Source organism: Haliotis rufescens, unplaced genomic scaffold, assembly GCF_023055435.1.
Source record: "Haliotis rufescens isolate VD_foot unplaced genomic scaffold, xgHalRufe1.0.p SCAF_9, whole genome shotgun sequence".
In the NCBI taxonomy this organism is placed as follows: Eukaryota; Metazoa; Mollusca; class Gastropoda; order Lepetellida; family Haliotidae; genus Haliotis; species Haliotis rufescens.
In genome coordinates, this window is record NW_025964383.1 from 2,953,925 (window position 1) to 2,970,097 (window position 16,173).

Genomic DNA, 16,173 nt, shown 5'->3' on the forward strand with positions numbered 1-16,173 from the left:
GTCAGAACGGAACTAATCACTGCCAGGTAAGTGCCCAGAGTAAATTGTTTGAAATTTTTTATGGTTCTTGAATGACACAAGAAATCTGCTACTTGTGGAGAAGTAGCTATAGCTCCTGTAAACCTTTGGATTTCGCAAACTGGTCAGAACTCTTCCATTTGTTATCATATAAATTCCTTTTTGATCTACGATGAGCTTGGGAAACTGCCTTAGCTGCTCTGATGGAAATCCTTGTTTTGTGAGGCTGTTTGGGATATGTTCCATGTGTGTAAGCTCGAAGAGCCCTGGTCTTGAATGAACCTGTTTTGAATGTAGAAGAAAATTTGACCTGTTCAGGCGTTTTATTGCTGGACTTCCTGCTAATGGGAGTAGGTCTGGAAACCATGTACTCGCTGGCCATTAAGGACCGACCAAAAGCAAAAGCAGTTGCAGGTTCTTTGTGGGTAGGATCTTCTATAATATCAGAGATAACAATGCTGATGGAGGGAACGCATATGCATGAAGTATCTCTCAAGATACTGCCAGCGCATAGTTGGCCTAAGCCTGAGGGTCTGGAAATAGTGAGACAAAGGTTGCTATCTGTCTGTTGCAAATATATCCACCTATAAAGTGCGCTCCCCAACTGAATGTCTGAATGTCGAGGTATCGATGTAACGGAATCAAAGTCAAAGCTGTACTGGTATCTGGTAGATCACGGCTGAATATATAATTCTGTGGTCTCAATGGTTATACAAAGTAGGGTGATCGAGACCATGCAGAAGTTACTAGGAAACTGTGCCTTAAGGAACGTAAAAGATCACTGGGACCGTATGTTGCATCTATGTGTCTATATTCAACAACTGCTGATCATCAATAAGTGAGGGATGACTTGTCCTCCAGGGTTGATCCTCGCTATGTTGACATATAGTTCGGGTGAAGGGGGGATGTCCTGTAAGTGTTTCTTGTATTAAGGCGACGATGAAAAGCTCATTTCCCAAGGCAAGGCCGTTAACTGACTATAAAATCCAGTTTCCACCCTTGCTGAAATAGGCTGGAATTCCAGAGTTACATTTTGGCTGGACCAACTAGTCTATGCATAGTCCAATCAAAATCGTGTAATGAACTAGACGTCTGGTTCGTAAACAACGTGGATTTCAACATCGGTCTACTACAGAATTTGCAAAGCATGTGTACCATTAACTGGGCATCAACAGATATTTTCCAAATGTTTTCATGTTCTTAAACAAAGTGCTCTAGTGATCTGATGCACTTCATGAGGTAAGACCCTTTCTAATACAATATAAATCTTGACTATCAAAAAGATTGTCTTGACTGGGTGCCGCCATTTTGTTTGAAGCAAATTTTGTAATCATGCAAACCAATCTGTAAGAGTGTACAGCATGGCTCGCATTAGGTCAGTCTGACCTATTTCCAGGATAGTTGGGTTTGTTAACAGTCAGAGAAATCTTGAGACATGACATATAAAAAACCCTGCGCAGGAACAAGGAATCTTGCATTGAGACGAGGTTCAATCTCCACACACTGGCAATCCAGTGTGAACTGTATGGTAGACAGGAAACTTCTGAAGCATAATGGTGAATATGTAGTTATTTTTTTGCTGAATGTGTGGTGTGGCCGGTGCAGTTGCAGGTAGATCTAAGCAAGCATCTAAATAACTGAAAATTGTCAACATTCGATGAAACTCTTCCCATCATAGTGGTGAACTTTCAATGAATGACCCAGTTGATGTCTTATCCTGTCTTGATTGTCAACGAATGACGACTCTGTTGAGTGTCTAATCAATTGTTAATTTGTTATCGGTGTAGGTTCCATGTTGGCTGAACGATAGTGCTCTTGTAATAATTTCATATGGATTATGGCATATGGCAGATTATGACAGAAAAAGTGTGTACTTTAAAGTCCAAAAATATGAAAAGATGTAGGCAAAAAGTTCCATCATAACCGTCCTGCTTTTCAATACACTTCTCATATTGATAGTGAAGCTTTTCAATTCCAGTCAGGAAGAAGTTTTCTGAAGCCACCTTTGATAGAATCTCTCAGGCAATGAAGAAATCAGCATAGTAGGTACTGATAATCGTCTTTTGACTTTCTAAGTAATAAACAAGGATCACACACTTTGTATCCCAGAATACAATAGCCATAACTTTCTTCACTGATCTTGAAGACTTCAACTTATTTGATGCCGGAGAAGTGGAATAGTGCCATTCCATGGAATGATGTATGGATTCGGGATCATAGTGGTAGACCCATGTTTCATAACCCGTTAGAAATCTTTTTTGAATTTGACGAAATCCTCCTCAATTAGCTCTAAATTTTCTCCCTGGCGATGTCAATTCTTTTTTCCTTTGGATCAGAATTTAGAAACGTTGGCACCCAAAGATCAGATATCTTATTCATCTGTAAATGTTCATGAATAAAAGTTTCATTGGATCCATGGCTTACCTTGTGTCTTCCTCAAGTTCAGCAATGGTAATATGTCTATCTGACAGTATAAGTTTTTCTATCTCCTTGATTGAATCTTCATTGATGGAAGTTGAGGGACGTCCAGACCTAGGTTCATCAAGGCATATTCTCCCAGCATTAAACATAGCTGCCAAACATCTAACAGTGGAATAGCTAGGGCACTTATCCCCATACACTTGTGACATGTGGTCATGAATTTCTTGGGGAGTACTTTTCTCTAAAGTCAAAAACTTCATGACTGCTCGGTACTCGTTCTTTTCCATTTCTGTGTCCATTTGGACCCCGATCACGTTCAACTGGTTTTCACTAATATACAAACGGCCTCAACAGCCCAAATACAGTTGCAATGAACTATGTGTTTGACAGAGATGTTTTCTATGTTCTCCTGCACAGGAGATTTCCACTAACTTCCTGAAATGAGATGAGATAAGCAATTACTATGAGTCAGGTTAATTTATGATTTATCATTTTGAAATATTAAAACAAAAGTAGCTACCAATGAAGAAAGAACACTGATTTAGACAAGATAAGATGTCTCACTAACCATCAATCTGCATGCCCAATTTCAGCTTCATCAATCAAGCAGATTGAGAGGAAAAGAGGAAAAAATATTTGAGAGTGCAAAGGTCAGTGTTGGGGTCACTGGGGGTCACATGGTCATGTAAGTAGTCCGCCTCAAGAAACAGACCCCTCTTTGAAGTGCTGTAGGTCCCTAGCCCTTGCTCCAATGGCCTGAGTAATAGCTGTTTTTGATTTGATCAGTCAAGAGGTAACTAACTTGATAAATTGGCAAAGGTGCTGGCCCAATGTCTGTGGCTATTTTCTCCCATTTTAAATGAGTATAGGATGGTGAAATTGTGCATGGACCTCCACTGAGAGACAGTTAAATTTGATTGCCATAGCAACCATATGAAAAAACCTACCATTTGCCATTGCACCCCCAATATATGAAGATAATTTGATAAAATTGTGCAGTGGGGTTTATTGGCAATGACAGCATATGCAGTGTGGTAACGCCAACTATTTTGCTGCAAAGGTTGAATCAAGGTAAAAAACAAAACAAAAAAAACTATCACCAAAAATTTAATTAAACCTGTGTCAAATTGAAATCCAGTTTGAAAACAGGCGGTGATTAATAGCCATTAAAGGGGTTCTAAATATGGCCAGTGTGATGGCCATGTTTAAACTCAGATCAGAAATCTGTGAGCAAGTTTTGGAGACAATAATGTAAAGTTTAGACAACATATAACTTTTCCGTCTGATGAGAGGTTGGTCACGTTTATGACGTTCATAAGCATATGTAAATAAATACATAAGCATTGTTTCTGATCATTTAGATCCTATACTCAGCATATACTGGGAAAAGTCAGAGTTTAACTCCATGCCTGTTGATGAATATCCTCGCTATGACGCATCACATCCAACAATGAACTCGATCTGTGTCTAGACTGACAGTGACCGACGACAGTGACAATCTCTGAATGTACCCTTAGTATCTATTTGACACATCTGTAAACATTTGTAATTGCCACAATAATGCTGACAGTGTGTGTGTGTGTGTGTGTGTGTGTGTGTGTGTAAAACTTGTATGACATTATAAAAGCATGCAAACAGAAGAAATGTCTTGTATATGGTATGGTGTATTATACCATATTATTATGCATTGTGGCATGGCATGGCATGGATGTATTTTATAAATTGGGGTGTACTTTGTTATATACACATGTGCTATCGTTATTCAACTTTACTTTAACTACGATGTATCTGTTTTAAAAGTGTTTCATTAGCCAAATTGGCTGGGTGCTCGTATTTTTTAAATTATGAGTATGAAATGACTTATGATGAACATGTATGTAGCACATGACACTGGAATAAACATTTCTTCTCCTTCTTCTCCTGTACTCCTCATGTAACTGGTGAAGGTTGTCCATACACAGAAGGTAGGGTGTCCTCCCATTTTTCTATACATATATATATTCTTTGTCATATCAGTGAAATAATCAAATTAAAATTTGAATGTTTGTATTTTCAGATCAATATAGCAACTGTACCCGTGCAGTGCGGGTGATGTCGGCAGGTACGGCCATGGATGCACAGGTCTCGACTCTGGTCGTAATGTTTCTTCCATCCTTCCTCTGGAATATAAGAGGATGACACTGTGGCAAACAACAGCAAGAATCACACACTTGTACAAAGGCCTTTCATTCAAGTCAGGAATAATATGTTCATGTCAGATTATTCCTACAATAGGTTATAAGAGTAATAAAACTACTGTAACACAATATGTAAAGAACTAGAAACACTTTTGTATCCTACAATAGGTTATAAGAGTAATAATACTACTGTAACACAATATGTAAAGAACTAGAAACACTTTTGTATCCTACAACAGGTTATAGTGTCATACTGTAACACAATATGTAAAGAACTAGAAATGCTTTTGTATCCTACAATAGGTTATAAGAGTAATAATACTACTGTAACACAATATGTAAAGAACTAGAAAACACTTTTGTGTCCTACAATAGGTTATAGTGTCATACTGTAACACAATATGTAAAGAACTAGAAACACTTTTGTATCCTACAACAGGTTATAGTGTCATACTGTAACACAATATGTAAAGAACTAGAAACACTTTTGTATCCTACAATAGGTTATAGTGTCATACTGTAACACAATATGTAAAGAACTAGAAACACTTTTGTATCCTACAACAGGTTATAGTGTCATACTGTAACACAATATGTAAAGAACTAGAAATGCTTTTGTATCCTACAATAGGTTATAGTGTCATACTGTAACACAATATGTAAAGAACTAGAAATGCTTTTGTATCCTACAATAGGTTATAAGAGTAATAATACTACTGTAACACAATATGTAAAGAACTAGAAATGCTTTTGTATTCTACAATAGGGTATAGTGTCATACTGTAACACAATATGTTAAGAACTAGAAAACACTTTTGTATCCTACAATAGGTTATAAGAGTAATAATACTACTGTAACACAATATGTAAAGAACTAGAAAACACTTTTGTATCCTATAATAGGTTATAGTGTCATACTGTAACACAATATGTAAAGAACTAGAAACACTTTTGTATCCTACAACAGGTTATAGTGTCATACTGTAACACAATATGTAAAGAACTAGAAATGCTTTTGTATCCTACAATAGGTTATAGTGTCATACTGTAACACAATATGTAAAGAACTAGAAACACTTTTGTATCCTTCAATAGGTTATAGTGTCATACTGTAACACTATTATGTAAAGAACTAGAAATGCTTTTGTATTCTACAATAGGGTATAGTGTCATACTGTAACACAATATGTTAAGAACTAGAAACACTTTTGTATCCTACAATAGGTTATAAGAGTAATAATACTACTGTAACACAATATGTAAAGAACTAGAAATGCTTTTGTATTTTTCAATAGGGTATAGAGTCATACTGTAACACAATATGTAAAGAACTAGAAACACTTTTGTATCCTACAATAGGTTATAGTGTCATACTGTAACACAATATGTAAAGAACTAGAAACACTTTTGTATCCTACAATAGGTTATAGTGTCATACTGTAACACAATATGTAAAGAACTAGAAACACTTTTGTATCCTACAATAGGTTATAGTGTCATACTGTAACACAATATGTAAAGAACTAGAAACACTTTTGTATTCTACAATAGGTTATAGTGTCATACTGTAACACAATATGTAAAGGATTAGAAACACTTTTGTATCCTAGCTACAATATATATCTTTCACATTCATCTTTTAAACTCTGCATTTATCTTATAACAAATACAAATTTCATACTTTTTCTGAATGTATTGTAGCAATAAAGTACAAAGGCATATCTCAGGGTGCCCTGACAGTTCTGTGCATAACACTGAGAAGCATGCCATGAACACTTGTGGGACAGTTCAGCACATTGTACTCTTGCGATTCAGGAACTGGGACTCGCTGTGGGAAAAGCATAGAGCAGCTATAGATTCATGAAAAAACCCTGAAATGTTCAGTTACTGAACAGATGACAACAGCTGTCAACACAGCAACCTTTCTATACATGATGGTAGAAAATGTTTCTGGAAGTCAGGAGTCAGAATGAAGAAAAGCAGTTCCTGAAACCTTTTTCTGATGTGGAATTTCCAAGCTAAAACAACAGTACATTCCCGTATGTCCCCACTTGGGAAGGAGATGAGATGGACATATTCACAAAGCCAAACTAAAGTGGTACAACTTACCAAAGGTATGAGACCTGACAAGGGTACATAACAATATACCCTCCTGTACAAGTGCTCTGCTGTTACTCAAAAGCATCAAACAATGACATGTTGAAGCACACAGATAACAGCCAGGCTAGACCTTGCAAAACGTGTTGGATATTTTCTGTGAGAACAACTCTGCCTCTGTTGACTGGCAAAAGAACAATGCCATTATTGAAAATATCTCAGGACTCCTTGCTCCACTTGTACTACAATGTATGACAGCACTTGTACTACAGTGTATGGATACACACACATACACAATTGCACAACAAGCTTGAAACCTTTACTCAATGTTGTCAAATGTTGTGATCAGAGTGGCCTGAGCAGATGCAGAACAGAGCCTTGTCTTAAATGTCAGTTTATGATATCCATGCATAGATCATGGATAGGGATTTGTTTTTGAATTTTTCTTGAGAATCAATGTGACTTCTGACCAGATTCAATTTGTAATGTAATTTAATTTTAATTGATCCCACTTTATACATACAAATGATTATTACAAAACTATATATCTACTAGACAAAGCATTGCTTGACTACAGGAAGTGTGCTTCTACATATTAGTCAATAGAAACCTAAGGATCATTGTCGCATTCTCATCCATCATATTTCATCATGGACATGTTTCTTGTACATTACTGTCTACAGGCGTGCTCCCGATAACGACAAGGACAGCCTTATCCATAATAAAGATCACTATACTATAGCAACTGTGCACATATTTTCTTGATAGAATCCATAGGTAGTCACTTCCTTATATGTACATTATCTTTGGAACTATTTATGTCATTGCTAACCTAACCTAAACAATTACCCCAAACAGAGCAGTCCCTACTCACCAATTACTTCTTTTATGCAACACCTTTGGCTTATTTACTTTCTTACCTATCTTTAAGCAAAGGGGGTAGGCCTGGACAACATGGCAATGCCAGCAAAGTTTATTCAAGTTGTTTATAATCCACTGTTAGTTTTCTAACTCAACTTTCATCTGGCAGACAATCATTACCCAAATTACCCTTAACACAATGTCCCAGTTTCACACATGGCACTACTATTACCATAAACACAATGTCCCAGTTTCACACATGGCACTATTATTACCATAAACACAATGTCCCAGTTTCACACATGGCACTATTATTACCATAAACACAATGTCCCAGTTTCACACATGACACTACTATTACCATAAACACAATGTCCCAGTTTCACACATGGCACTATTATTACCATAAACACAATGTCCCAGTTTCACACATGGCACTATTATTACCATAAACACAATGTCCCAGTTTCACACATGACACTACTATTACCATAAACACAATGTCCCAGTTTCACACATGGCACTATTATTACCATAAACACAATGTCCCAGTTTCACACATGGCACTATTATTACCATAAACACAATGTCCCAGTTTCACACATGACACTACTATTACCATAAACACAATATCCCAGTTTCACACATGACACTTTTATTAACACAAACACAATGTCCCAGTGTCACACATGGCACAATTATTGCCACAAACACAATGTCCCAGTGTCACACATGGCACAATTATTGCCACAATCACAATGTCCCAGTTTCACATGTGGCACTATTATTGCCACAAACACAATGTCCCAGTTCCCCACATGGCACTACAATTAACACAAACACAATGTCCCAGTGTCACACATGGCACAATTATTGCCACAAACACAATGTTCCAGTTTCACACATGGCACTAACTACAAGATCAAGACTTGATTTGAATTTGGCCCCAGAGCAAGGAGCATTGTCTCCCTTTCAGGCAACAAAAGAGAGAGTGAAACATTGCCTTGGAAAGTATGATAGATCTCTTCAATGTAAATATGAAAAAAGCATTGGAAACTAACACATATCACTGTTTGGGGTAAATCTGCTGAAGGGGAAGTTCCATGTACCTCCAACATGGTGAGATATCTGAAGCCTCAAATCTTTAGTCTCAAGACACAAGTGTAGAGCTTCACCTCTTCGGCTGTTTTCATATTTGGGGTATTTAGCTCCAATTCAGTTGGATCCCTAAACAAAGATACTCCCTCATCCACAGTAGAAAATATACTAGTATTTATTTGGATAGGTAGCACACTTATTCTGCTGGTTGTGAAACTATAAACCTCTGCTGTTGCAGCTATTTGTGTGTAACTTTCCTGAAGGAACATATATAATCTTCAAACAACTTACAAATGCTTAAATGTACATAGGATTGTTTCATTCTTAATGTGGCTGTGGAATGAATTGGAAAGATTGTTTCAAACTACATAATTCTTATTTCACTATATTGATTATTTCTTGTGAAATGTCATCAAGTTGTACATGACTGTAGGGTTGAGTGTTTAGTCCTGCAGGGCCTGGGGCTTGTAGCAGACATCTAGTGGTATATTAATCATACATGCATGTTCTTAGTATCTAGGATAAGGTTTAGGCTTGCTACTCCAGGTTTCCCTCATTGTTTGTTGAAACATAATATTGTACATACAAGTTCTTGTCGACGACATTTTTTAGAAGATATACAGTTGATACATTTGTAGATTCTTTCTATACATTTCTGACCAGTTTTACATTTAATGTATCTCATATCAGTTTGCACAAAATAATGGTCCATGTTTGTTACTTCTCAGTTAGAAAGTTGACATCTATACATATGCATAGATATTGTTCATCATTCATTACCAGTAAGGCTGAATGTGATTACTGACACACAGTACTTGTTATTTCTTTCCTTGTGGTTCACCCTATTCTTGTTTCTTGCTGGCCATGTGATATGATTCGTTTATCAGAAAGTGTCACTACAGCATAGCCAGAAATGCAAAACTTTTTATACTGTTGTCTCCTAAAATATATTCATAGTATTGCCTGTTAACCTTTCTTCAATTACACTTTGTATATGGAAATAGCATAAATGTCCATGACTAGTCTTAAAAAGGACACTATAGTCTGGAAGGTAATTTAAGGTACCGACGTTTACTACAATATCTGAAAAACTATCGGACCTACTTCAGTCAAAGTTGGTATGAGATTATTATATTTCATCAACAACCAGACCTGTTCGTCATGGGGCCATATGACACAGTTGAACCAATCAACTCAACTCAAAAGGGTGCACGGGAATCAAGCACGTTGAGACGCCCAACGCTAACACTGTATTCGTGCGTGAGTGATTCCCGTGCACCCTTTCGAGTTGAGTTGATTGATTCAACTGTGTCATATGGCCCTGTGACGCAGGGTAGCATTATGCAGATGGCTGTTTCAATGAATGCTTGTTCCACCCGTGACGAACAGGTCTGGTTGTTGATGAAATAAAGTGATAGCTAAATAGACAGATTTTTTATTCATGCACTGATTGTCTTTAAATGTAATATCCAGTTATGTATGACTGTTTAATAATCTCATACTAACTTTGACTGGAGTAGGTCCAATAGTTTTTCAGATATTGTAGTAAACGTTGGTACCTTAAATTAACTTCCAGACTATAGATGACATACCACGTTTTTAGAAGGGCACCAGTCAGGCCAGATGACATACCATGTTTATCCACTGTTTACTTTTGTGTATCTTAACTGGACAATTTGGATTAAAAACAACCATCTTGATCACCAAGGTTTCACTGTTTAATCTTTAGTCTGCAGCCAAAATGAATCATATAAACTTGTGTGATTCTCTATGATGTCTCTTTGACAATTGTTATATAAACCCATCTTATATGTCTTCTTGTTGAATGTCCCCCTCGGCTTGTTTCAACACATACCCTCCTTGTTATCAACTATCTATTATGAACCACTGTTTGTGGTAAATTGTTTTTTTTGTATGACTTGTTTTTGACAATAGTGGTTATTACAATAAGGCTTAAAGAATAAAAGAATTGGTTCTCAGGCAATGTTTGATTAAAATATAGTGGGTGGGGGTGTAACCATATAAACAGTTGTGTTAAGAATTAACTTTCACTTTGTGTAAGTTTACTGGAGTATGAACCTTCATAAGAGTGAGGGTCAAACTGTATGAAGGTCGGAGCTTGCCAATGAGAAAACAGCTTTCTCAAGCTTTATGGCACTCGTTTCAACCTTGCAACTTTCATTTCAGACTACGCTTGAAAAATATGTTGACAAAGTTCTCGATTAAAATTTTGAAAACTGAACAAACAAACATTCCAGAATGTCTAATATATGGTTGCAATTGTATGGCAGTGCTTCCCAAGTACTGTGCAACGCCTCCTCCGTTCAAATGTTTATCCCACAGAAGCAACATATAGAAGATAATTTTGACAGAATCAGTCTAATGGGCGATAACTGTCTTTTGGAATACCCCGTGTTAACATCTTCGAGGTTGCATGATTAGAAATCACATTCCGACTGTCACTTTCATGATCTGGTAAACCACGCTTGGTTGGTCGGATGAAAGGTCTTTCTGATGTGACCCGTAATGGGATGTCCTCAGATCTTTGTTTTGCGATAGTGAGAATTAAGATCTGATTTTAATGAGATTGGCTGACACGATAAATGTGACGGGAAAGATTTCCGAATTGTTTAATGAACCTGTGGCTATTACAAGTGTTAGTCATCACTGATCAATTGGCCAATCACTGAAAGGTGATTGTAAAGATGTGTCAAATAGATACTAAGGTAGATTCATAGATTGCTGCAGACTTTCACTGTAGTTTAGACACGAATCGAGTTACTACGATGGTAGTTTGAATGTGCTTTTCTTCGTTTTGTTCTCTAGGATGGGTTGTAGCAAAGATACCTTTGATCAGACATGCAGTCGAACTCTGACTTATCCCAATGTATGCTAAAATGTTAAGTTCAAGATATTAGGTCTAAATGATGAGAAACAATGCTTCTGTATTTATTCGTGCTATGGAATTCCCAGGGGTTCCCCAGGAATGTGGCAGTTGTCCGCCAGTGTTTACGTCATTTCAAGAACACGGTCTTGTGAAAAACATATGAACGTCAAATTGTGTCGTCAATTTCGGGTCATGTGACCGACCTCTCGTCCAATGGAAAAGCTGTATATTGTGTAAACTTCAAATTAAAAAATTATTAACCAAATAAACAGTTGTGTAACCAGATAAACAATTGTGTACAATCAACCTGGGAAAGGGCCTCCCTACATAAATGTATTCCTTGATAAGTAATACAGTATTTGACAACCTTTGGACTTTTTTATATTTTTTTTAAAAAGGGAAATAAAAATGAAACTGGCAGCGAACTTTATGATGATGTGGCTGGTGCCTGAGAACCAAGACTATATTTTTTTTTAGCCTAATGTACAAGCAGTAAAATAAGTTTAATTCACTGCTGCAGTCTGTACAGACCAGTTTACTTTTTTTTAGTGTTTGGAAGTTGTTAATATATCCTATAATGAGCAATTATATTTAGGAGATAAACTTGTGTTTCCAGATTTGTCAGATGCCAGTGCACTGAATAAGAACAGCAAATCTGAAAACACAATGTTTATTATGTTTTAACAGTGTAAATAAAAAAAGATTTTGGTAATTCCTGTAGCTCCAACTTTTGTAATACAGGCAAGTCTCTCTGGAATACAATGTCTGCTTTTCTGTCAAATATTTAGAAACAAAATGTATGATAAACATGATATTCATATTTCCATGCTGAATACATTTTCCAATTTTGTGACAAAGGAAATATGGGCATATTGACATATTCACAAAATACTAATCACGCACTGTAAAAAATGCTGAAGATCTCAGGGCTTTGAATCCCACTTAATGTTTTTCAACCAATTAGACTGGGGTAGAAACTCAATTGTGTTACAATGTATTACATGACAACTGTACGAAGGTATTAATGCTCCTTGTTGACAGCATGCTATTTCAGGATGTGCATGTTCTCCCAACCACAGGTAGCATACATCCATGAAACAACAAACCGACCTCCTATCATACATGTTGCAACGTGATATTTTGTTGTTTTGAGTCAATTAAGGAACCTAATTACTTAATGACAGTAAAACAATAAGATCAACAACGACAATAATAATATTCATCATTTTAGCAATTTGTTACCTACTTAAAAGTCATCAGACAAAACAAATGCTTACAATATTGTATCATGATCAATGGTAATTTTGTCACATGACAGGTAAATTCCATTGAACAAACCCCAGTTTTCTTGAAATCAGTATTTTCAGATTTCTCTTCTTATTTATCTAAACTGCCTTAACAACAAAAGTAGAACCGACCTGGTAAACATATCTGTTTTAGGACTATTATCATTTTCAATGCATTACCTTCTTAACCCTACCCAATCTTTTGCAATCCTGAGACAGGACTGAATTGTTAATTTGCCACACAGTACAGTAATGCAGTCATCAGATTTGGAAGGCCCCAGCTCTTCTTATTCGGCATCACAAGGCAGTTTGAGTACACTATACAGAACAAATACAGTAAGCCAAATAAGGCTCCAGCTGAATTATAGAAGAGAACAAGAAATATTAATATTTCATCAGCTAATGAGACTATGTGATCATCTGTAAGATGAAACATTCACATAGTTGTGAATATAATCTATGAAAAAAGAGAGTCCTATAAAGCCTTAAGAAGAGATAGGCACTTGGGCCGCTTTATCGTAACTCTGTAAAAAAAATAATTTATGGGACCAATTTTTTAACTCAGTCTTGACAAGTATCTCTTAGATAAGCATCCAAACTTTCAGTCATGTAACTTCAGTAGTTTCTGAGAACAGTTGTTCCCATTTCATGCAGTAGGCACGAAGTTGAAAAGCATGAAGCAAGGGCCATAACTCTGTAAAAAATAAAATTTAAAGCAAAGGATAACTGTGACCAGATAAATAATTGAATAAATAACGATTATAGCCTGAGTTGCCAACAACCATCCTGCCTGAGTTCATATTGTGACTGTGTTCCAGCATGCCCATGTCTTCTCATTTACCAATAGCCAGTACATGTACTCATCCCAGACATCTAGTGTTAGGATGTTTTGTTTGTTTGTTTGTTGTTTAATGCCACACCCAGCATAAATCCAGCTATATGATGGCTGTTAGGATGTGTAGACAGACCTAAATTTTCTGTGTTGTGGAAATCTACAATTTTTCAATGATAATCAGAACTGAGAATAGATAAATAAATTTTAATCATGACAACTGAAGTTTGTTATCATTCAGAAGACAACAAAGATGTAACTGAAGTAATAATACATGCATCCAGCTTTTCCTGGACTGGAGCCAACACTTACCATCAACTGAATGGGTCTTCCTACTATCTGCAGTATATCAGGTATTGAAAACTGGGCACAATAACTGCAGGAGCAACTTAAAACCTGTGAACAGCTTCTCAATGTGCATCCCTCCTATCAGTGCACCTACCTCCACCATTTGAACAATATCTACAATTATTATCAATAAAATAATAATTTCATGTGTTGGACTACCATGAAAATAAGAGATTCTCTGTCATGAAGTTACATGAATAGGTAAAACTATTTGAGCAAAAATTGTATTGAACAAAGACCTGATTATACAATTCCTATATCCCACAGATATCCTAGCTTACTGTTGTAAATGTGGAACAATTCCATTTCATTGTAGCTCACCTGGATGTGGTCAACAGTCAAACATGTCAACAAAGAAAGCTGTCCTCATAAATATTCAAATATTTTCTGTATGAATACGGAGGTCTGACCAGATAGCCAGCCTTACACAAACTATCATGGAAATAATTCTTGGGTGAGGAAAAAAATCTGATGGACGAATTGGATGCATTGGCCTCGATAGCATCATATTTACATTTTGATTTGGGGTGCAGGAAATAGTTACAAGGAAACAGTTCAAGACCCCATGAAAATTCAAAGCCCTACTTCAGTGAGAAGGAATGAACTCAACCATGACAACAATAAAGTTGAGATTGTCTGAGATGACTTATGTAGGATATATTATTTGTTCAGAGGGGCTCAAACCTGACAAAAACAAGATGGAAGCAAATCTAGGAATGTCTGATAGACAAGGTGTTTAGGGAATTATGGGAATGATACTATTTAGATCAGTTTGCACAGTTGTCCACAGTTGCATCACCCCTGCAAGACGTATTGTGGGATGAGTTATTCAAATATCTGGATCCTAAGGACAGCACAATGCTGCAGTGTGATGCAAGTGGCAATGGCTTAGGTGCATAAGACCATAACAACAAGAACCTTCATTCGGCACCTCAACAGTTTCAGCAGGCTATTGTGCCTGCATGTGTTTATGACAGTTACTCCAAGTTGGGCATGTGTTCAGGACATGACAAGTGAATGGATCAACTACCACCCCACTGCCCCGGAAACACCAAGGAAACAAGCAAAGAAAACCTGTGATTAGTCCTGAAGTACCAGCGCGGCCACGGCTGGGGTGGAATAGGTCTTCAACAACCCATGCTTGCCGTAAAAGGCGACAATGCATTGTAACATGCGACTAAAATATGGGAGCAGGAAGTCAGACTTTCTGACTTTGGTGATGCATGTCATCGTATATCAATTGCATGGATCGATCCAAATTATATCCATCACTGGATTGTCTGGTCCAGACTCGAATTATTATTTACAGACCTCTATTATATAGCTTGAATATTGCTGAGTGAGGCATAAAACAAGCCATCATCTGTGTTCTAACCCACTCACCCCGAGGCTTCCACAAAAATGAAAGTCCGACAACTGGTAGTCCAGTTCACATACTTTGTGTACCCCTCTGACAAGTGTAAATTGGCATGGCTCCCATTGCCGAAAAATCTGGCAAGTGTGGGTTCGAATCCCGAGCGTGAATCAACCAAACAAGAGTCATCAGAAAGATGACATATCCCCCCGGCAGCTGTCTGTTAAATAACCACAAGTAAATGTGCAATTCTGTTTATGAGTCAATGTTCTTTAAGAAGCATACATTGTTTACCAACAAAAGATCCACCATGGTCACATCCATATGAAATGGAAAGTAAAACGTGTGTTTCTGTAGGTTTTTTTAATGCAAACAAATGACAAATTACAAGAAACAAGCATATTTTCAAAGAAGTCATCTTGTCCCCCGCCCATTTTAACATGTTATGGTCCCAGACCAGGTAACTGACCCCACATTTCTCTTAGCCCATGTCAAAATAGCTGCAATGGAAATTCTAAAATAAACATTTCTAAAACTCCTTAATATCAAATGGCACCTGTTCAGTATGTATACTCGGACCCCATGGTACCACGGCATTCATCGTATCGCGTCATTTGTGATTTCCGGCAGTTCACGTAGGACACGCCTTTAGCAGCTGTCTATTAATGCTAATCAGTAACCAGGAAGTGCTCACTTCGTAAACAATTTCAATTTCCTCGGAATGTTCCGTCTGCTGTAAGTAAGGAGTTATTAATGCGTTGATACATATTTCTGGCATCTTTTGTAATATTGCC

At 37.0% G+C, this 16,173-nt stretch overlaps 1 protein-coding gene and 1 long non-coding RNA gene across 3 annotated transcripts in view; one reads left to right on the plus strand and one right to left on the minus strand.

The window, feature by feature from the left end:
- The window catches only part of LOC124123232 (protein FORGETTER 1-like), a 490,282-nt gene that overhangs the window by 12,205 nt on the left and 461,904 nt on the right, over positions 1–16,173 (minus strand). For both annotated transcript variants that reach the window (XM_048391344.1, XM_048391343.1), the window contains one exon: positions 4,515–4,598. In XM_048391344.1, coding sequence (XP_048247301.1) covers positions 4,515–4,598 — 84 coding nt within the window. The remainder of the gene's footprint in view (positions 1–4,514; positions 4,599–16,173) is intronic.
- LOC124123033 lies at positions 4,299–6,679 on the plus strand. Its single transcript, XR_007219701.1, has 2 exons — positions 4,299–4,919; positions 4,992–6,679. It is a non-coding gene; the product is annotated as an uncharacterized LOC124123033 (long non-coding RNA).